We start from the raw sequence: 24,013 nt of genomic DNA, 5'->3' as shown, positions 1-24,013 counted from the left end.
AGTTAGAAGAGATAAGAAAAAAAGGTAGACAAATCATAAAGTGCCTTATATGATGTTTAAAAAATTTTATATCTTAGGGGAGGGGTGAAGGGGGAGTAAAATGACTTGGTTTGCATTTATAAGGTTTATTGATTTAGTATGCTGGAAGGTCAGTGCTGGTTCCAGATGTTTCTAAGAGAAGGTTGAGATGGCAGCTTAATTAGAAGTGAGGATAAGGCTTTTGTCTTGAAGCTATACTTGAATAGTAAACACTGTCCATTTCAAAAAATAGCTTTTGCGTCTGTTTGAGTTGAGAGGTCAGTAAAGCTTGATGCTTGGAGTCCGTGACGACTCTTCTGACACCTTTGCTTCCCAACCTGCCATGTTCTTGCACTGCTGCCTCTGAGTATGTTGGGAGAGCTTGAGGCCGGAGGGACTCATGGAGCATGCAGAGCCTTAACAATGATTATTACAGCAGGTGTGGAAAGAAGGGGGATGGATAAGAGAAAAATTCAAGTTATAGAACTGACAAGTTTTACTTCTTTTACTGTATGTAAGCTGGAGGGAGAGCATCAACCAGTGTAGTTTCTGTGCGATGTGAAACTTTTCCATAACTCTGAACTATGTATAATAATTCCTGGGTCGGGAAGATCCCCTGGAGGAGGAAATGGCAACCTGCTCCAGTATTCTTGCCTGGGGAATCCCGTGGACAGACCTCTGGTGGGCTACAGTCCGTGGGGGTCACAAAGAGTCAGACTCAACTGAGTAACTGAGCACGCATGCACATAATAATTGGAGTAGGCAAGTTATTTAACTAATATGTAGCCATGTTTTCCACCAGGAGAAAACCCCAGGTGTGAAAGCACTAGCATGATTCTTACAACGTTAATTTGTCATACACCAAGGAGGCTCAGCATTTACGGAAACTTATTAATTAACATGGTATCACTCGAGATATGACAATTGTAGAGTTAAGAGGTTTCATAATGAAATTGTTTAATCAAAATATGTGTCTTTAAATTTTGATATCCACATGATTCAAAGATAAATTCAACAAAGATTGATAGCTTTTAAGAAGTAACCATTATAGCACAATGCTTAAGCACACAAATTCTGGAATTCCACACATCTAAATTCTAGCTTTGCCACTTAACTGGCTGCGTGCCTTGACTTCCTTGTTTGTAAAATGGGAATGATAATAGTACTCACCTGGAAGGGTTGCCGTGAGAACAAAATAGCTTAGGATGTGAAAAATGCTTACAATAGTGGCTGACATATAGTAAGCACTGTATATAAATGTTCACTAGGTCACTGTAGACATCTGTATCAATATAGATATATATTTTTTCGATTTTTCTAGTAAAATAGACTTTAAAAAACATTTCAATACATCCCATATTGCACTTAACTCTTTTTACTTTAATCGGAGCCACACATGCACTTTATATTTGAGAAATAACCATCTCAGTTTGTTGTTTTGATCTCTTTATTTTACTCATACATCCCACTGAACCAGAATTCAAGTCCTATAGATATACAACACATTTCTTTTATTCTTCCTATCTAGTACTAATGGATGCTCAGATGGACTCGGTCTTTTTTGCTTAGGGCTTGTAAACCTATTTTACTTTGATAAATGAATTGGTGGAGTAGTATTCCATAATTGCTTAGCCATTCAGGGACCTTGTACTTTTTAAAGTGTTATGAAATTTCCAGTGTACACATATTTTATAGCTTCAGTGTCAGCAAAATCTTTATTACCGTCCATTTCTCTAACAGAATTTTACTTTTGTTGTTGTTCAGTCATGTCTGACTCTTTGCGACCCCATCGCCTGCAGCATGCTAGGCTTCCCTGTCCTTCACTATCTCCCAGAGTCTGCTCAAATTCACAGAATTTTACTCTTAGAAAAGTAGATATGTTGAAGACACTGCTAAGTTCAACAATAATGTGAAACAAACTATTTAAATTTTGAAAAAGAAAAATGAAATCGAAATGGGAATTCTAGCCTTCATCACTTTATTCAAGTAGAGAGGGAAGAGGCCAAATTTGGAGATATAGGAAATTAAGGTAAAAGTTTGACGTCTTGCTTTAATTTACTGTTCCCTGGTCAAAACCCATTACAACAAAAATCTCTGTAAATCAAAAAGATTTCTGCTCCCTAGCCAGTACCCTACTAATTTTAGGTATTATTCAATACGAAATAATTCCAGAACTGAAAAATAATTGGAGCAGGCTCTTACAAAGTTGATTATAACTGGATTGGCCTGTATGAAGGCCACATCCCAGAAGGCTGATCTATCATTTTTCGGCTTTGACTTCCTTTTCTTTTTATTTTTAAATAGACATAATTTCAATTTAGAGCTTATTAAGTGCATCTGAGTTATGGTTTGCTCATGTTTATAATTAAAGGTAATTTTTTTTTTTTCTCTCAGAGCTCTTCTTAATTTCCTATAACAGTTTCTTTTATGTATTGAAAAAGAGCACTGGAATAGGAGTCAGAGAACGAACCGCAGCTCTGTCATTAACTTGTGTGACCTTGAACATACCAGTAAACAGATCTCAGTCTCTTTATTTTTAAAATGAGAAATTTAAATTAGAAAATCTTTTCAGTTTTGAAATTCTGTGATTTTATGAACTGTCATTGTTTTTACTTGGCTTTGGGTTAATCAGATCTTAAGAGTCGGTACTAATTAATGGCTGGGAATTTACAGAAAAATCTGCCTGGTTGTGGTGGGAGGACAGAAATATTTTCCATGTTTGAACATTAGAATTCCTCGCCTCTAACTCAGGACTGAAGGGGTTATCTTAGGAAGGGTTAGGAAGCACAATTTTACACATAGTTTCAGTGCTTGATAAAAATTAAGTCTAATTGTAACTTAGACTAGATATCATGGTAGTTTTCAGCCCAGTGAGAGTATTTGTCTAAGTAGTACTAATTACAGTGATAAATTGTGCTTTTCTACATCATACACGTAATATGTGGTTGCTACTCTTATAGACTTTACTGGCATGTTTAACAGTCCATGAATTGAACAGCCACATGGCAGTTTATGCAGTTTTTAAAGTTATGTCATAATATTCTAATGTAGAAATTAGAAGTCTTAAATACAGATACTTTGCAAATGGTGTTTGTAAGTAGAACTATCATTTGGTTAAGTAGGGATCTCCAAGAACCAGGGGCCTGTGGCTCCAGAGCTTAGCACAGTGCCTGGCACTTAATAAATATTTGTTAAATGAATGAATAAACATTTGGAAAGTTTACATGTAGGTGAAGTGATAGCTATAACAGAGAGGACAAATTTATCTGAGACTCTTTTCGGCCTCAAATAAATCTAATGGGAAGGTTAAATTAAAGTTCATAGTTTGGGTGCCTTTTGAAAATATTGTAAAAAAACCAATTTCTCTTTTCTCACTTTATTGCATTAATACAATATGGTAGATTTCTTAGGTATAAATCACATTGTAGCCAACAAATAATAATAAAAAATGGTAACACAGATTCAAACTATATAATCCAAAATTTCTTTTACTTTTTCTCTCCAGCAATTTGAGTTTTGGTGATAAACTGTTTGAGGAAGGGAATAAGTACGTATTATAAGTACAAATTATACATATTATGAATAAGTACGTATTATAACCTGTAATATAATAAGTACATATTATAGCCTACAGTCCATGGGGTTGCAAAAGTGTCATACACGAGTTAGCAAATAAACAACAACAACAACAAATACCTTGAGAAGTAAGAACTCTGGTTCTTTTGGTCGATTTTCTCTGGAATGAATCAATACTGTCTGTTGGGCTTTAAGTTCTGCATTTGTAAGGAGGAAGTGCTACATATACGCACCAAAGCAATATCCTTAAGTAAGAAGTCCTGTTGTTCAGGGCTGAGCTGGTAGTGTTTCATTAACAGCATGTGATGGTGTCTTTGTATTTACTATAAAGAAATAATTGAAATCAGTGGTGTCCTACTCACCTACCGAATAGATTGGCTTTCTGTATTATTTTTATTTTTTAACCATTTTGGATTATGAAAACATGAACCATCTTTAATCTAAAAAAATTTTTTTTTTTAAATTAAAGTTATGACTTTTCTTCTCCAGAAGAAAAGAAACATATGTGCACCTAGAAGAAACATATGTGCACCTATGCAAGTTTCCATCCAGTGTCAAGATTTTTTTTTTTATTAGATACTCTGATACTTGTAATTCAGGGCTCTTTGACCACAGATTCAGAACCTGTCTTCTAAAAGATACACTTGAAACCAATACAAAAACTCTAATCAGAACGCATTATTTCCAATTTCTATATTGATGTCACCAGTGAAATTTTCTCCCACAAGTTCAGTTTAATGTTCTCTATTCTCTGGCTTCACATTCTTACATGTTCATCTTACCTAATTTAATTTGATTAAATTGAAAGTGCCTTGTGGAGGGCTTTTTTTTTTTTTTTTTTAAAGAAACAAAGAGTTCTTTAAAAAAAAAAAAAAAAGACATTCAGATTTCAGCTCCCCTAATTCACAAAATTTGCAATTAATTGATTGAAACGTATCCACTTTTCCCAGTAGATGGCACTAGGTTTACATTCTTTCATAGCTTGAAAGGGTATTGATATCATTAGCACATAGGTGCGTTGTGAAAACTTAAACAAAAGTATGTTAAAAATATTCAGTTAAGAACACATGGATTTACAAACCACAAATTTTTTCTGCTTATATTATGTTCAAACAATATTTGTAGAGTGCAAAACCTTTTTCCATTTTCAACAGGCTTCCAACTCCCTTGTGCTTGGACATCTCATCGAAATTGTCTTTCATGTGTAGACTTTCTATAAACTAAAACACGTTTTCATAAATTAACTTATCTTGTATCCAAATAGCTGATTTAACAGTAATTTACGGTTTTATATGTAGCTAAATTTTCTTCAGCAGACCACCCAAGAATTAAAGAAAATTTCACATTTTGTTTTGCTATGTTTTGAGTTTTTATAGAATCTTGAAAATGTTATTAATTTAACATGTTGACTGTTAAGCATGAGTCCTTTCTTGCATGAATGAAAATATTTTTGGAAGCTAAGAAAAATTATATTTAAAATGTTGATGAGGACTTGAATACAGCTATATTCTTTACTAAAACAAAGTGTTTTAATAACTCTGTGATATAATAAAGTATGAGTTAATGTTCAAATGTTGCTGCACAGCATCTAATTATTAGATGAGTTTTAAAAATCATTTGTGCATGAGGCCAAATTGCTATAGAACAATAAATGCATATGTATGAATAAGGTGTTGGGCATATGGTTTGTTAAATGTGGAATTTGTTAATTTTTTGTTAAATATAGAATAAATTCTTCACCTACATTAATAATTATAAAATACCTAACAAAATCTAGTGTCAACAGAGATAAGATAGGCATGAACACAAAAGAGTTTTAATTTTGTTTGAGAAATTCTCTGATTAACAATGACCACTGAATATGAAATATTTTAAGTTCTGAAAACAAATGATAATGTTACAGTTAGTTTATTGAGACAACACGGACTTTTGGGAATCATATAGGTAGAATTATTAGATGTTTATCTAAACATGTTCACAAAAATTTACCCAACAGATCATAGAAAAATTTATTAAAACAAGCCATCTTTTGCTTGTTTTCAGCAAATACGTGTTTAATGAAGAATGGGATGTGAATGACAGTTCACAAGGCGTTACTAATACATGGCTAGATATTTGATGAATTTTCATCGTCAGTCTTTTCTAGTTTTATAGCTTCATCCTAAACATTTTATTTAGAGATTGAATCTCTCATGGTTGCTTCTGCTAGATATATTTTAATTTAAAATGCTTTGAATAGATTTTATTGAGATGCAGTGGCAAATTATCTCAATTTTTGTGCCTTTGCATTTAAAATCCCTGTTTATTTTAATTCTCTTGGTTTTTCTCTCTCTCTCTTTTTTTACATTTAGTATATTTGCAATTGTTGTAGTCACTTTAGAATGCATGTTATAAAAATTACCATGAAATGACAAAGATATCAGTTATTTAGGTGACTTTTAAGAGATATACATTTATAGAATTTAAATTTATTCAGTTACTACTATCGTAAGCGTTTCCTTCAACAGTAGATATATTTATTGTATTCAACCACATAATTGCAAATTAAGAATGTACTGCTAATCTAACTTCCGAGATTACTTAAATTTTAAAGCAAGCAAATAAAACCCCAAATTTTATAGCTATAGTTTTCAAGGTTAAGTTTTGTTACAGAAATGCATAGTGGCTTACAGAATGGTACAGCTGTTCATAGTATATTCCATTTTGATCAATATTTCTTATGCAAATTTTAGATAACATCACAGCAAGTTTCTGAGTTTGCTATCCTGTTTTTGGTGTTGATGAAGAATGAGTTTGGAAGCATAATCTGCATTTACTAGTTTGTTTTTACCACCAACTTGCCTTCTGGCCCCAGAATCTGTTTTGTACCTTTTATTCCTATTCCTCATCTGTAAACTTAGAATGAAATACATTCTTGTCAAATTGTTCACAATTAGATATTACCCTCAAGTGTTAACGTTACTTGACATTTCCCAGAAATTCATTCTGTGCAACTTTAATCCCTGGCTATAAGGGAGAATAAACTGGAAAAATATAAAAAGGCAGGGGTGGGACATCAAATAAGTCTGGGAAAGTTGATAGGTTTGATCATCAAAATCTATTTCTATTACAGGAAAACCCGTGGTTCCTGTATAGTAAGCTCTGGCAAGGTAGAGATTTTTTTTGTGTGTTTAGTTCACTGTGTCGTCTCAGCAATTAGACTTCTGTCATCTGTCACTTATTGAATAGGTACTCAATAAATATTTGTTGAATGAATGAATGGTGATGAATAAGTAGCATCATCTTATGTATCAAAATAATGCCACATAGTAAGTAATGTGAGCTCTGTTTTTAAGGAATATACATTCTTGGAAAGATGGCTACTTTGGGCCCAAATTTTGTTATCTATAGAATAAAGGGAGTTATATACTTCATGTTTTTATGATTTTATATAAACATTTCCTCCTTTGCTTTACTACTGAAGGAAGGAGTAGAAGAAATAGGAAAAGCATTGTGCGTCTTTTTGCCCAGAATGGCTGATGAACTTCTTAGATTAGGATTTGAAGCAGTGACAGTTCTTCTGGAAGATATTGAAGGAATGCAGTAGATGGAGTTATAATTAGCAGGAGATTGTAAGAGGAGAGGGTGGCGGTGTGGAGAGTGGAAATAGACTGTGGGCACATAGGTTAGTGAAAGATGGGCATGTTAATGTACAACAGAGCTTTGGTTCAAGAGAGGAATATAATGAATGAATAAATTAAAGGAGGAAAGCTGCAGACAGGAGCTCGCTCTCGTTAACCAGGTGTGTGACTAGGTCATACAACATCTTTGGGCCTTGGTTTTCTTCCTCATGAGGGCTTTGGACTAGAAGTTTATCAATTCCCAAATTATGAACACTTGTTCTACAAATAGCCAATAAAACTGATTCCATCATCATATGGAGAAACTGCATGCTACCATATCTAAGATGACCTGTTTTCACATTTCCTCATCTTGGTAATGAGGATGCAGGATACAAATCATTTTGATAAGGAAGTATTGCTCTGGTGTGATTGACAGCTCTTTTCTACCTTTCTAGTGGAGCGTAAAATAATGGTGTGTCAAAATACCACATATTCAGTAATGGACGCTGGCATAAGAAAGTCTGGACGAACTCTTCATTGTAACCTAGATTTTCCTAATCTGGTTTGACTGTGGAAACTTCTCTCACCCCCCAACAGGAACTACCTGTAAGCATTTGTTTTTTTTTTTTTCAGAGCCAGTGTTTCACATGATATGTTTTGCGGAATGCTGGATTAAGTAATCTCAGCGTCTTAAATCCAGAGAATTAATGGAATACTAGCCATAATAAAAGACTTGAGAGTGGAACTCTAGAGAGGTAATAAAAGATTCAGAGTGGTAATTAAGAAAAAATTTAGTTCACAATTTATTTTTTAAAAAATTTCATTGGTTTATTGAGCAAATATTATTTCAGTTTTTAAACTAACTTCTAAGAAACAGCCAGAGCTGTCATTTAGAAAACATCTTTAGGAAGAAAATTTAAATAGCAATAATTAAAATGGAGAGTTGAATAAATATTTAAGTACAACAGGCACTTATTTAGTACTTACTCTTCTCTGGGCACAGTGTAAGGTTCTGGGTTGCAAAGATTATTGAAATCATCCCCCTATCCCTTAAGGATATATTGAATAATTCAGAAGAAGTCTTATGCCTTTACCTTAGTTATCTGGCTGATAATGAAAACTGTAAATTTTTTGACTTTTTTTTTTTTCTCCAGAACCTCTTAGATTTTTCTGGACTGTATACATGTATAGCTAGACTCAGATTTAGCTGTTCATTGAGTGACAGTTGCAGACTTAACTATCCATTGAGCTTAATTAATTTAGATTTTAAATTTGATTTGGGTGATAATGTAATTTTAGACATTTACAAAGCTGAGCTCTTAGACAGTGTAGATTTTAGTTTCTTTGTAAAAAGGTATACTTGATGTTACATGGAAATGAAATTCTGCATGGTAATCTAAGAGAGGGCTCCTCTCCGTCCTTTTTGGGGGTGGTTACTTCTCGTCTTCCCCGTTCGGTCTGTGCTCCCAAGACGGTGAGGGAGGATGGGAGAGAGAGCTATTTTTTGCAAGTCTTTTTGATTGCATGTGAAATGTAGAATGGAAATGAGCCTGTCTGTTTTTAATTTTTTTTTCTATACTGGCTATGATGTTCTACTGAAGACCCATACTGGAAAAAAATATTAAAACCAGGGAACGCTAACTTTGTCAGACGTTTCACTTGCAATCAGTTAGACTTGAAGTTAAGTAACTTTCTCTTCCACTATTGTCACTTGATGATGGCAGTGCCTTTCAAAATTCTCTTTTTACTCAGATGCTTTGCAAGTAGGAAAACGCTTTCTGGATCAACACATGTTTGAAATATTTCCCTGAACTCTAGTCTTCAAGGTCCACATTAATACAAAAGTCATTGTTCTTGGTATTGGCATTACATTTGGAAGAACTGATAAGTACTCTTTAGTTTGTTTTAATACACTTAGTGAACAGTGATAAAATGATTACTACACATGAATTCAACAATTAAAACTTTGTAACCTGCAAGTAAAGGATAGAAATGTAAAATGTGGTTTGTATTTTACAGAATTCATTCAGGTTAATGTATCATCGGATAAATGTAGTGGTAAAGCTCTCCACTGTCTCCTCTCAAGAACATCATGCAGCCTTACAGATTATTTACTATTAAAGGCTAGAATTTGAAATCATATTAATAGACTTTAGATGTTGTGGGAGGTACATTTATTTACTCCTATTGACTTGCAGTGAGAAAACATTGACATATTTCCCTTTTAAAACTGCCTTATTTCTCTGGTGCCCAATTTTTCCTCTTCCAGATCAGAATCTACATTTTATTGACTTGCAGTGAGAAAACTTTGACATATTTCCCTTTTAATTTAAAAACTGCCTTATTTCTCTGCCGCCGAATTTTTCCTCTTCCAAATCAGAATCTACATTTTATTCTGGCTATTTTACTTTGTTAAATTAGCTCATCCCACTGACATGAAAGACTCTGATTACCATCTTGACATTGTATGTATTTGATCACACTACATGTATCAGCTTGTTTACATAGAGTTCTCTTCCCTACTTGAATCTTCTTTGGCCCACTGACCCTGTAGATGCTGTTTCTACAAATAATGTGAGTTTTCTATATCCCAGTTATAATCGGACCTAGTCTATGTTGGTGGGCAAAGTTTAACAGTATTAATGTCTTCTTTGTTAACTCTCTTGACACAAAACTTTACATATATTTTTCCTATAAGACTGCACATTGTATTGATTGTTTTTCTTATCTTTACTGCTACAGTATGTGTTCCCCTAAGGGCAGCAACCTTGACTTCCTCATTTTTAATTTTCCAGTGCTCATCACAGTTCTTGCTTCACTGTAGATGTTTAATAAATAGTTGCAGAAAGTATGAATTAATATTAGGCTCAACAGTTTATGTGTTCAAAGAATTTATAATCTGGGAAGATAAAGCAGAAACAACTGAAGATATTTGAGAATAATTGCAAAATATTTTATTAGCTCATGTAAATTGTACCCTGCAGAGTAAATACACTAGTACTGAGGATATTCAGATGAAAGATCAGAGTACGGATGAATTTATAGGGATATGTAGACTTGGAAGGAAAACTTCCTTAAAAATATTTTCTTAGTTTATCTATTCAAACCTTCAGTATAGAAACCAGAAGACCAATTTTATCATTCAACTATGCACCACTAAAACATATGGTCTTGTTTAATTCAAGAAGTTTAAAATGCTGTGTTGCCTTGGCGTGCTTATAATGTCCATTGATGTTAATTAGAACTCTGTGCATGCATCAGTAGAACAGAGCTGAAACTGATCTGTAGAACCGTCTTATGTGAAGTATAATAGAAAAACAGCAAGAAGGCATGAAATGCGATTACTACTATGAGAAATAAAGATATGCCTTTTCTCACATATAGAAAAGAAAAAGATCTTTACCTTCTGATCCTATGGCCTAGAAGGTTTTTTTGTTTTCTTTGTGTCATATGTAGGACGTGGCAGACCAACAAAATTAAACTGAAACTAAGTGTAAAAATTAAGAATGTTTTTAAAAAATGAAAACTAAGTCAAGGTACTAATTTTATACTTTCTTTAGTTATGGATGTTTCCTGCTACCACCTACAAGATTACTTTGAAGGGGAGATTTATTGAAATGTTTCCTAAGGGTAATTGTTTGGCCAAAGGATTTTGTTCTCTAGGCCTGTCAAAAATTCATCACCAAAGAACACCTACTGAGTGTCTTGCACATGACTCCAGGTTGGGAGTGATGATCGATAGTCTGAAAGGGATGACATTAAGTACACAGAGGCAAACTAGCAGAGGCTGTGTTTGCCTCTGAGTCTGTGTTCAGCGTTCAACCAAATACTCTCTGAGAGCTATTCTGAGTATAGCCTTTGGCTAAAAGGATTTCACTTGGAAGAAAGAAAGGTCATGTCAGACAATGTCTGTCCTAAAATATTGCAATTGTAAATTTCCAGATATAAAAGTATATTCTTTTTGTTGTTGTTGCTAATCTACATTTTGGCCACCTGATGCGAAAAAATGACTCATTTGAAAAGACCCTGATGCTGGGAAAGATTGGAGGCGGGAAGAGAAGGGGATGACAGAGGATGAGATGGTTGGATGGCATCATTGACTCAATGGACATGAGCTTGAGTAAACTCCGGGAGTTAGTGATAGACAGGGAAGCCTGGGGTGTTGCAGTCCATGGGGTCGCAGAGTCGGACACAACTGAGTGATTGATCTACCCTATTCACATTCAAGTTTTAGTATTTGTGTTATAGTTACTAGTCTCCATCTGTACCACTGGACTAGGAACTTTTTAGTGTATTCATCTCTTACCTATCTTACAGATGGTGAGGGGCAGGGAGGCCTGGCATGCTGCAGTCCCCGGAGTCACAAAGAGTTGGACATGACTGAGTGAACAGCAGCAACCGTCTCTCACATTGGCTGTTTCCCCCGGGTGTCCGGGAAGCTCTTCCTTCAGACGGTAGCACAGCCAGCTTCTCCTCCTCCAGGGCTGTGCTCAAATGTCACCTCTGTGAGGCTCACCTTGACCTTTCTGTTTAAGGTTATAGCCCTTACTTCCAGCACTCCCAGTCTTCTCTGCCCGGCTCAGTTCTACCCTTTTCCCCCATCCTGTATACTTACCACCTTCTGAGAGGCTATATAATAATTTTCGTATTTATTTTCGTTGTGCTTTATCTGTTTTCTACCCCTGCTGGGATGGCAGCTCCCTGAAAGGGTCTTGATTTTGCTCACAGATATGTCTTAAGGACTTAGAATAATGCCAGAAGACAGTAGGTGCTCAGGGCTTCCCAGGTGGGACAGGGGTAAAGAATCTACCTGCCAAGTCAGGAGACACAGTGTCCATCCCTAAGTCGGGAAGATCCCCTGGAGAAGGAAATGGCACCCCACTCCAGTACTGTTGCCTGGAGAATCCCATGGACAGAGGTACCTGGCGAGCTACAGTCCATAGAGTGGCAGAGTCAGTTACGACTGAGTACACATGAGTAGGTGCCCAGTAAGTAATTGTTGAATGAATGAATATTTTACTTAGCCAAGTACTCTGTAAACACTCAACAATTTTGATGACTTAAAAAACCAGTCAGAAAAACGTATCGGTGGTTCTCAAAGTAAGCCCTGCAGCCCTAGTTTCATGGAAACCCCAGATCTGAAGCCAGTGTAATGATGGCTTAGATGGTATGTTCATCTCAGGTATGTTTTTCCTGTATAGGTCTATGCTGAAAGAAAAAAATCAAAAGAATTGAGTATTCTTCTACAAGCATGGAGCTTTTCTTTCTTGTGTTATGCATTTTTAAAAAAAAACCTTTATTAAATTACTAGAATGCAAAACAAAACACAAGGAAAAATGGTTCATGGTACACAATTTTATATTCTATTGTAAAAATGGGCTAGATGTGGCATTTAAATGCACACTTATTTAGAAATTCCTAATACTACTACATCTGGGATAAAAGTTTCCTTAACTTTCCAAAATGACAGACTAATAACCGACTAAAAATTGTAATTTGTAGTGAAAATTGAAATATACCATTTTTAAATACAGTGGCAAGATATTTCAACATGAGCTTTACTCAAAGGAAAATAAGATAGTCTTATCATCTCTAATTCACTTACTATATTGGGAAAATAATAGTTTTATTTTTTTCTGATCCTAGGATCAAAATTAAAATTATGCGATCTTAAGATTTTGTTTTGTTTTGATTTTTCACACTGAAATATAAGATTTATGACTTAAAAGTGCCCTAAGATTTAGGTTACAGATTTGATTTACTTCTTAACAAGAATTTTAAAAGCCTTTCAACATTTTATAGACATTGTGAGAATCCCATTTGAACCTTGTCACTGACCCTCTGCTGAAGGAGTGAACCCAGGTAAAACAGATATTGGCTAATAGACAAATGTTTTTACTTTCTGGATGTACTACAGTGATCATTACTTTCCTCTCTTGTTATCTTTAGTTGTTAGTGACAGTTTTCAAGTTGAAAGTTATCATATAATTTAGGAAGAAATAAGAAATTTGTAGCTTAATTTTTCTATGGGTTTTGCACTCTGACAGCCTGAGATTTGAGTCAGTATATCTTTTTTACTGTTTGTCCTTTTTAAGTTATGTTATAACCTCTCTGAACCTCAGTTTCTGTATCCGTAAAATGGACATGACATCTACCTCCTAGAATTATTGAGAGGATTAAATGTAGTTATGAGAAAGTGCCTAGAAATATGTCTGGCACAGAGTAGTTACTCAAATTTTAATTTTCTTTTCTTCTTCCAGTTCTTGTTTGAATCATTTTTAAAGAGAACTTGTGAGGAAAATACTATCCCAAGAGAATTATTTTAGAAAAATAATTATCAATAAAATATTTCAGCACACTGAAATACCTGATCTGGTTATCTTCTAAAGTACAGTTTTAACTTCAGAATTCCCTGTAATAAAAATGATAATTTAATACTGTATTTGTTTAGACAGTGTTAGTTAACTGCTAACTGTGATTCTCATAGCAGACTTCTGAGGGTGGTGGTACGTAGAGAGAGACCCATTTGTCTAAGGTCCCATGACTAGGAAGCAGACAGAGGCAGAAAGTGAACTCCAATTCAAGACAATACTGGATTCGAGGCAACAATATGGAACAAGCTTTGATATACAAAGAGACTGTGGGCGTATTTTAGCAAATAAATGCCCTTTGATTGGGTTCAGGGTGGATCTGATAGACACCAAGCTTACTCCGTAAGGCACGGTGTTGTGATTAGATACCAAGGCAGCAATGTTACCCGTTCAGTTATGCTGCGTGTTGTCTGTGTATACACACACACTCGTGGCTTCAAAGTACTCTATTAAGCATTTAAATAAAGAGAAAAGTCTTTTCCTCACATACTTCTAAGTCAATTTAGGGGTCATTGAACAGATGTCATATAATACTAATGTCAAATTACCCTGTGTAATAAGAAAATTACAGTACCTGAGTGAAGATAGTAAAGGGAAACCATCCAATGAATTATTCTAGAATTTCAAAATGAAATGATTTCTTCGAAATTAACAGTGGCACCACACGACTTTAGAAAAGTGAGTCTGATAGGGAGAAGGAAAATTAGAGACAAAAGTGAAGCCTTTCTGTGTTTATATATGCCAGGTTTTGTTTATGATGCTAGGAGAGCTAATGTAAGAGTATAGCTTTCAACTGTCCAGGAAAGCATATTATTATTAAACTATGTGGCAAGAAATTTATTAAAATTTGACTAACTTCTCATTGTTTCATATTAAATCACAATAGTTTCTAGTCCACACACACTTCCTTTTGCTATTAGGCACACTTTAAAAGCCTAATTATTTTGAGAACATAGTATGACCAAAGAATAAAAATGTACAAAGTTTGACAACTTTAAATAAACACTAGCATTTCTTAAAGAACAAACCTCACTTACAGTTAGGAAACAATATTTATATTTAAGGTTGAAAAGCCAGGATGTAGGAAAATTTTGTTAATTTGGAAGATGACCTTTAAGTGCACCAAAACCAAATAATTTGTAGGCTATGACATAGGGCACATTCCTACAAAATTTGTGTGAATGCTGCTTTAGTGGTTCTTGAAAGACAAACAAAGAAAGCTGGAATGAAATCTTTACCCCCGCCGCCCCCCCCCCCCAAATAAGACGGAGCCTAACAAAAGAATACAGCAGTACGCTTTCAAAGCTTGCCATTAAAACGAGGTCTCTGTAGCACGACTAATGAGATGGTTCATAGTGGAAAACAATCTGTTTTTAAGAATGTTTAGATCAAAAGTAATTTCTAATCTATGAAATAAAGTCTTTTCAATACCCTTCATTCACCAGCAAAGCTTTTATGTTTGTATTATTTACTTCAATCAGATGTTTTCAATTTTACCTTTTCTCCTTGTACAAAAACTTGACATGGTTCGTCAATACTGACCAACAGTTTTATTCTTTTTCTTCAGAAAAGAGAGATTTTTGGAGAGAAGGAGAATGGAAAAGAGAGAAACATCTTTGCCTAAATGATTTGCAAGCATCTGTGCTTTAAGCTACTTTTTATGAACACTCCTTAGTAAATGACTCAAGGTAAAAAAGCAGAAAAGCATCCAATGTTAGGAAATTGCAATCCAATACCATGTAATTTAAACCTGCAGTTGCTTCTCTTGTACTAAATGACATACAGATGGGTAGCTTAGTTCTCTCAACTTTGGGAACACAATTGGTCTTTTTGTATGAATGAACATATATTAACAAAAATATTTTGGACAGAATTGTTTCAGAATTGTTTAACTGTACAGAGTTGAATTATCTGTGCCACTGGAAAGAATAATTTTAACCAAGATATTTTTATCATATTAGGTTTGCAATTAATGAATTTTTCTGGACAAAATCAACAAAGATACAACCCGTCCAACATATAAAGAAACAGAAACAAAACAACACCTCTTAAGATGTCTGTAGCGAATTGAGCGGAGACTCAACTCTCACAGCCAGTTCTGCTTTCAAGCTGTGGAGAGGCTTGTTCTGATCGGACAGACATTTCTCAGGGAAACATTTCTCTCTGTCTCTTAGAAGATATAAAAAGTGTAAGTAGTAGGTATTTGGGTAAAGCCTGGTGTAATATGGGGTCCAGCGAGGTGAGTGACATGGCGGCTGTTCATTCCTGTGGCTCTTTTCAGGCCAGAGCAGCACCAGCCACGCTTTGTGGAAGGTCAGAAGAGGTGCTGGTTGACAACCCACAGGCCTGCTCAAAGGTGTGCTTTTCCGTTTGGCTCTGCTCTGCTCTTTTTCTGCCTCCATATTTCCTCAGAGAATCAGTCACTCTGTCCTGGTGGCCCTGATTCTGGAAGCTGATATCCCTCTTCAGCCCCAGAGTCAGAGTCAGTGGTTAGTTGTGTTTCTCTTGTTATAATTCCAGTGATCTCATATACTATGACAGTAGGTGCCTTAAAGTAAAAGGAGTAGGAAGCATTTCTACTCCTCAATCATGTTTCTTTTAGGTTTCCAAAGAAGTTTTTACTATTCTGGAAACTTAAGCAAGCTTTCTCATAGTAACTTCGAAACATGGTAAAGAAATTTTTGCACGTAGGGCCATCTGCATGCCTCTTTCACGCTGTGATGCAAAAGCAAAGAAAAGCAACTTTGCTGCATTGAGTAAGGGTTGCCATGTCTGTAGTTACAGGTATCCCTCAGCATTCATGGGGGATTGCAGTTACCAAAATCTGAGGATGCTCAGGTTCCTTATATAAATTGGCATAGTATGTACATATAACCTATGTACATCTTCCTTTATACTTTAAATCATCTTTAGATTGCTTGTAATGATACCTAATACAATGTAAATGCTGCATAAATAGTTGCTTTAGCATGGCAAACTCTAGGTTTGCATTTTGGAACTTTCTGGAATTTTAGGCGGGTGGTGAATATTTTCCATCCTGTTTGGTTGAGTATATAGTTGTGGAACCCGCAGATACAGAGGACTGATTGTATTTCTCTTCAGTCATTTGTTCAGGTAAGACAGAATAACACATATAAGCAGGTGTTGTCTGGACATTTTACTGCAGACTATATAAGTTGAAATAAAAGCTAACATTGTTATTAGAATCACATTAAAATTATTTTACCATTGAAATACATTTAATCAGTGAAGTCTTCCTAGGTATACTTTACAAAAGGAAAATGTAGGTCTGTAAATAAAATCCCATTCACTTTTCTTTGTCTTTCCCACCCTCCTTATTTTTCTCACTCTTTTTTTGGAACTTCTTGAAACTACATTAGTATACATGCCTTCTCCTGGAGTCTGTTACACGTTTCTTGCCCATTGAAACACGGTAAGATACAGTCTTGCAAGAGATATTTATTTTAAAGGACTCTTCAGAACCCAGTGAGGCCTCTGCCAGAATTACTGTGCCCTGCTCACTTGCTTCAGTTGTTCCGACTCTTTGCAACCCTGTGGACTGTAGCCCGCCAGGCTTCTCTGTCCATGGAATTTTTCAGGAAGAATACTGGAGTGGGTAGCCCTTCCCCCCTTCCCTTCTCCAGGGGATATTCCCAACTCAGGGATCGAACTCGCGTCTCCTATGTTTCCTGCATTCCAGCAGATTCTTTACTGCTGAGCCACTGGGGAAGACCCAACAGAATCACAAAGAATAGCAGTTCCTAGTTGTGGAAAAATGCATCTCTCAGGTTCAGTAAATAACTAGGATAGTATTTAAATCACTCAGGATGGAAATTGAATGAGGAAGGTTTCAAGCTCTTCTACTAATTGAATGGAGAGTTACTGTTTAACATAATATGCCCATCATCTTATATATACAGCAGAAATGCTTATAGTTATGTGTTTTGAATTTGTTTGTAAAAAACATTCAAGGTCTTGGAAGACATAAAGGATGTGTTCCCATCTTGTGAATGTTCAGTGGGTTTTTACTGTCTTGTGCTAGCAGCTTTGGCTATAGCACATCATCAGCACACCAGTGGAATCACTTGAATCTTGAGCACCTTTCTTTTTAAATTGAGAGAAATAACTGCAGTTCAGGTAAGTTTGTCGAGTGTGTTAGGGACTGCTCTGGTCATTGACAAGTGACGGCAGAAGCTGTGCTGTGGCGGTCAGCCAAAGCGGTTATTTAGGATTGAAGCTAAAACTCCTCCTTCTCCTTCTCCTCCTCTTTCCAGGGTCATGCAGGGATAAAAGGAACTGTAAGGTGGTCTTTTCCCAGGAGGAACTGAGGAAGCGGCTAACACCCCTGCAATACCATGTCACTCAGGAGAAAGGGACCGAAAGGTAAGGTGAGCTTACGAAAAAGTTATTAGGCAAGAGCTAGTTTTCTTCATCCTCTGTGCCCCTGCTCCAACCTTTGAGTCCTCTCCGTTGCCATTTAATTTAAAGGATTCTGCACTTATTTGCTAAAGTCTGCAAATTAGTATCCTTGAAAAGGTTGAAAATAGTATTGTTTAGATTAAGACTAAGTTTTATTTATTCTTTCCCCCATTTAATGAACACTCTATCTTTTGTAAAGTCACAAGGCTTTTGTTCAGGGCCTGTTTTTAGTTTACTACAAAATGTGTGGAAGTAATAGCGATTTAGGTACATTTTTTGGGAAGACATCACAGTAAGCAAAACCATGAGGGAATGGCACTTTGCCAGGATGCTGAAAATTTGAAGGTGGCCATTGTAAGTATAGATGTTTTGGCTGCAAAAAGAAGGTAGCATAATTTAGTTCCTTTCTACCCCACTCCAATTTCTTTTTGAAGCACATGTGGAGAAAGTATTTATTGGCTCATTTGTGGTTGGAATGTCAAAAATTTTCAATAACTGCCCTCACATGGCTTTGGTCCTTGGAAGTTCGCCCTAAGTCCTGAAAAAAGAGTTTGTTCACTTCCAAGACTGTTTTTGGTGAATAAAGTCTCTCTCAGCTGATTCCAGCTCAAAGGTAACTTGCCAGAGTCCGACCATTTTGTTGTCTAATTTATACCATGGAGCTTGGCATAAGGCCGTAACTTACCTCTGATCCAAATTTATTAATGATGTAACTTCTTGTTTTCATTCATGAACTGAAAGAGCTCTTTGCCACACATGGGGTCTTTGTTAATAGGCAACACTCTCTTCCTGTCACCGTATATACTGTTTACTGACTTGAACAAATGTTGAATCTCTGACAAAGTCCACCCTCACCCCAACAAGGAGCTAGAGATGGACTTGGGTCTCGGCCCGAGACGTCTACTTGTCCTGTTGTGTACATGACTAGCAAAATGATTTAATGCACACAAACAACTAGAGATTAGGTCATTCTTAAAAATTCTGTTTATAAAAAAATTGGACCTCATAAAGAGGGTGAAAGGATAATAAAAACAAGCTGTAGAGCACATAGACTTTTTGTTGGGCCTAGCACAGCTGATTTGTATTAGCTGAATGACCTCCTAGCCTTTAAGATTGTTAACTTAGAAAAATATTCCCTTAAAGCTGCAATATTCCTTTTCAAACCAGAAAATAAGACTCCTTCCACTTGAAGTGTTGGACCCTTCTGTATTTTCTGGTATACATTCTTGGACACTGTAGAGGAGCAGAAATATCATGTAATAATGTTTCTCTCTGTGAATCTGAACTACAAGCTTTTTTTTTTTTTTTAATAGGAAAAAAAAATTTCTAGGCATTACATAACTAGACGGCTTGATTTTTTAAAAAATTTAACCTGCATTAGTTTGGAGTCGTTATATGCACATTTTATTATACAGATTTGAAATATATTAGTAATGTTCAGATTTCCATATGTTTGGTCTGTTCTCATTTTAAGACAAAAAGCCCTTGAAAGATTTATTAGAGAAATATATTTTAAGCAAATACGTTCTTTAAGAGATAATGCTAACTTTGTTTCATTTTTTTTTTATGCTCTGTTTATTCCGTATCAGTGCCTTCGAAGGAGAATATACACATCACAAAGATCCTGGAATATACAAATGTGTTGTTTGTGGAACTCCATTGTTTAAGTAAGTATATTAAAAACCTAAGGATGTGAGCAAATCACAGATGGTAACAAACTTGATTTTGCCTGTCCACATTAGATCTTCCCATTCCTAAATTTTCTTATTTCTAATGTTTCTACTCCCGGCCCCCCCCCCCCGCCCCCACCACAAAACAAAAGTAACTATTGGCTTTCACAATAAATTACCAGTTTGGTAGACTGGCTGAGTTCTTGTTACTTGAATCTTTAAAATACCTAGCATTAACTTGGTCATCTCAGTAACCAAGGTGCTTAGCAGAGCTATGAAAGAGATTTTGGTGAACATAAAAATGTCTATATTTATTGATTTTTCTATTACCAAGTGATGGCCCTAAATTTATTTATTGGACCATAATGGAAGTTCTTTATGTGCATCCTTCAGATTGAATAATATGCACCAAGTGGATTATTCATACTCCTGCAGTGAAGGGCAATACCTTTATTGAAAGTCAAGTGGGAATTATAACAAATATTTATACATACATAAGTAAATTGCATACTCAGAGTTTAAAGTTTTGCGTTGATCGAAAATCTTTTATTTTAAAGATCCCAATAGATTACTATAAAACAGGTAGTACATAGATTTTTTTTAATGGAATAGTTAAGTCAGACATTGTATTCTAGAGATTATGGATCTTATCCAAGAAAGAAAACTCTTTATTAAAAATGTATTTATTTAGGTCGAAAAAATCCTAGGAGCCCCATACTCCCCGTGGGGATGCTGATTTAGGGGAATAAAAAGACAGAAACTTTAATTGAGAGTAAGTGTCATTTATTTAAAACAGAATTACAAATTTCTTAGGGGAAATGCACGAACAAGAATCTGATACGTGTAGCTTGTAAAACATACTTAATATCTCCTCACAAATGTTTCCTTTTGAAAACACTAGCATTTACAGATTTTCCAGAAGTAACAGGAAACAGTTTCCTTGAAAAAAAATTTTAAAAGTTTAAAACCTTTCTTAACTTGCATAAACCTTATTGCACATTAGTGTTGGTTGAGAATCTGTTCTGAATTCTTACGTATTTATTCATTCTGTTAAAAATACCAGCCCTTCAAATTGTCACCCATTTCCTCTCAGAAAACACATGTCTTTATATTTCAGCACCTTTAGTTTGTGTCATAATAGTTGATATAGCACTTAAGATAGTTGCCGAGCTATGTTAAGCTTGTTAATATCCCAAATGGTAAAAATTGGCCACATCTCCTTTGCTTTTGTTTAAGATTCTTCATTTCTTTCCCTATTATATGATTCAGTGAAGTAGTGGATCTAAGGAAAACTTACTGTTTTAAATAAGAAACAGAGCCACTGTAAATGAAGGATTTACGCCATGTGACATCTTGAGTCACAAATAGTAAAAGCAAGACCCTTATCCAACCATAGGTACTGGTGGGGTTCAGGAGTTTCATATTTGATGTGATATTGACTCTAAAGAAAACTTTAGCATTCTTGTAAGGAAAGCTTTTCGTTTCTAAATTTTTATGGAATATAATTTAATATTTTTAGTCTGCATTACATGAAAAAAAAATGCTGAACTTCTTCCGCTTGGTTTCTTGTCAGTTTTGGGGGAACAGTATCTCTCTCTGCAGTGTAGAATGCAGTAGTTCTTTGGTCTGGCGCTGCTTTCTTCATCCTGGAAAACTTGTACCCTGGGTGTCCACAGGGCATGAACAGCTTTGAGGGAAGCAATTTTCTGGCCCTCAGCCCCTATGCAAGCCTTTTCCTGAAGCTGCTGTCTGTTACTGAGGGAGCCTGTGGTCTGCCACCTCGTCCTTCGGTCTCCTCTGTCATGGTTCCCCTTCTCCCACTTCACAAAAGATGGCAATGCCTTCCACCCATCCCAGTGCTTACTATGATTTATTATCACACGGTAAAAATCTCTAAGGCATTGAGCAAAAGGACAGTTCAGGAATGCATTACTTCTGGAGAGACCCGTGAAAGCAAGGCCAAAAAAAAACCATTGAAAAGTATTGAACTGGTAAAAAAAAAAAAAAAAAAAGTATTGAAACAGTATTTCTTTTTTTTTTTTCTATATGTCCTTAAGTTTTTATTTTATTTTTTTTTAATTGAAGTATAGTTGATTTATGTTATGTTAGTTTCAGGTATACAGTAAAGTGATTCATTTATACAAATATATTCAGATATATGTATATATGCCTTTAAGTTGTAACCCCAACAATTAGTGCTTCTGTGTTTGTGTCATCAACAACTTATTATGTAATACAGGTCTATTGCAAGTAGTCATTTTAAACTTGCTTATTTTTAGCCATCTACAATATTAGAACTGATTTTAAAATCATGTCTGTATTAGGAAATTCACCAAGTGAAACTGGGTCATCTCAAACTTTGGTATTTTAAGAAAGTCTCCCTGCACCCATGAGCCTCTTTGAGGTTAAGTGTTCTGTTTCTTAAATCAAGGAGATGCAGCAGGGTATGTAAATCTAGTTCTCCAAACCTAGGTTTCCTCATTTGTGAAATAGGAAGAGTAGTAACACCTCCCACGAAGGGGCATCGTGGGGTCTGACTGAGATCACTCAGGTCCAGGGCTTTATTCAGCATCTCCAGCAAACTTAGTGCTCCATCAGCATGGATCCTCGTTTTGAGCAGTCGTTATCCATCACTTTGTGGTTGGTCTTTCACTTACATGAGTCTTCCCAGGTTAACATCTGGGCATCTTGAATTGCTCTGCTTTCTTGTGTCTGAAAGACTATATCAAGATTTTGCTCTTGTCTGCCAGTCTGGGCTCCATTTTTATGTTTATTTTTGAAGACAACTGTTGCATCAAAACTGAAATATGAATATATGTACACAGAAAGTGCACACATTACCTATGTTGAAACAGTATTTCATCTTGGAGATAGTCTGTCTGTCTGCCAGCTGTCTGCTTATCTATCGCTCCATCTGTCTATCTGTCTATCCATGTTCTACCAGTCATAAGTGAGATGTGTGTCATGAAAACATGTATTGATATATTTGTTCAAAACTTTTAGGTGAAAGTCTTTGTGTATGTATGTGTGTACGGGAAATAAATCCGATTTACTTGAGACAGTGAGGACTGCTTTGCAATAAGGTTGTACAGTAGTCTTCTCCATTCATTAATTGATCAAGATACATCACTCTTAAGGTTTTGACAAAAATATATTTTAAGAATATCTATATTCAGAACACCAGATAATTTATCTTTTTTCAATTATTTAACTTCTTGGTAAGAAATTTTAGCCATCACCTTAAAATGTATGAGGAAGTGTGTATCAGTCAGCACCCAATCTGGATACAGAAGCCACACAATAATTTGAACAGGAAAGTCTAATGCAAAGAGTGACTATCTGTGACAGAGGACAGTGGTGATGAGGGATTGGTAGGTAAGAAGCAAATAGAAATTCTGAAGAATATAGAGACAGCAAATACAGGAAGTGACCATGACCCCGAGGGCTGAGATAGACCTCAAGGGAAAGCTTCCCTTGCAAACTGCCCCCGTTGCCAGGGGCTGACGGTCCAGGAGTCACTGTGGGCTATGATGGTGCAACTCCTGGGATTCTGCCTCCTGGAGTTTACTGGATACCTCCCCTCTGGGGTGCTGGGAAAAGCTCTTGGCAGGGAAGTGCCTCACTGGGGGCCCTCCACTCCAAAACTACCCGAGGGAGCTGCCAGGGGAGGCTGCTGGCCACCAGGTGAGCTCATCCCCCTGCCCTGAAGCCAGCAGCTTGCTCCAGAGGAGATGCGGGTGTCACAGGAGCCATCGCCCGAGAAGCAGCTCCGCCCCCAGTGATGGGGACCAGAGAGGCTGCGCACACTAGGGGTCGGGTGCTGGGGGGGCTGCCCTCATTGCGAGGCCTGCAAGGAAGAGGCGCTCCGCGCGCCGTGTGAGCCACAGGCCAGGGAGGCAGCGGGCTCTGCAGGAGCCCGCTGAGAAAGCATGCTGAAACCGAGAAGGAAGAACCTCTTTCTCCCGCAATCCTTCTCCTGTGCCCTCTGCTGACAAAGAGTCATATCATGCTGGCTGACAAAAAGACAAAAATATTTAAAGGTCCCAGCTCCATTTTAGCAAAGCAGGTGAGGAAGATACATTTAGAGGTGAGAGGCAATGGACTGATAACTGGCACAGAGTCTCCATTTTACTCAAAATTCTTTTAGGGATTTGTGAGCAAAAGTTTGAAAGCCACTCAGCAGTCTAGTGAATTAATGGCATCACTGTCAGACCCCCTCTTGATAGAGCTGGTTTCATGCTTTGAACACAAAGTGTGGGAAACAGTTGACTTGGGTTAGTGTGAGTGTGAATGAGAAAGTGTGTGGAGGTTTTGTCTGTTAGGAGGGAGTGAGGAGAGAAAAATTCAGCAGGAAAGA

At 36.2% G+C, this 24,013-nt stretch overlaps 1 protein-coding gene across 3 annotated transcripts in view; it reads left to right on the top strand.

The window, feature by feature from the left end:
• MSRB3 (methionine sulfoxide reductase B3) overlaps nt 1-24,013 on the top strand; it is a 172,698-nt gene that overhangs the window by 35,519 nt on the left and 113,166 nt on the right. For all 3 annotated transcript variants that reach the window (XM_061130715.1, XM_061130708.1, XM_061130722.1), the window contains 2 exons: nt 17,842-17,950; nt 19,576-19,653. In XM_061130715.1, coding sequence (XP_060986698.1) covers nt 17,842-17,950; nt 19,576-19,653 — 187 coding nt within the window. The remainder of the gene's footprint in view (nt 1-17,841; nt 17,951-19,575; nt 19,654-24,013) is intronic.

Source organism: Dama dama, chromosome 3 (assembly GCF_033118175.1).
Source record: "Dama dama isolate Ldn47 chromosome 3, ASM3311817v1, whole genome shotgun sequence".
NCBI lineage: Eukaryota > Metazoa > Chordata > Mammalia > Artiodactyla > Cervidae > Dama > Dama dama.
Note: the sequence above shows the minus strand (reverse complement) of the source record. Positions and strands in the feature narration are given on the sequence as shown.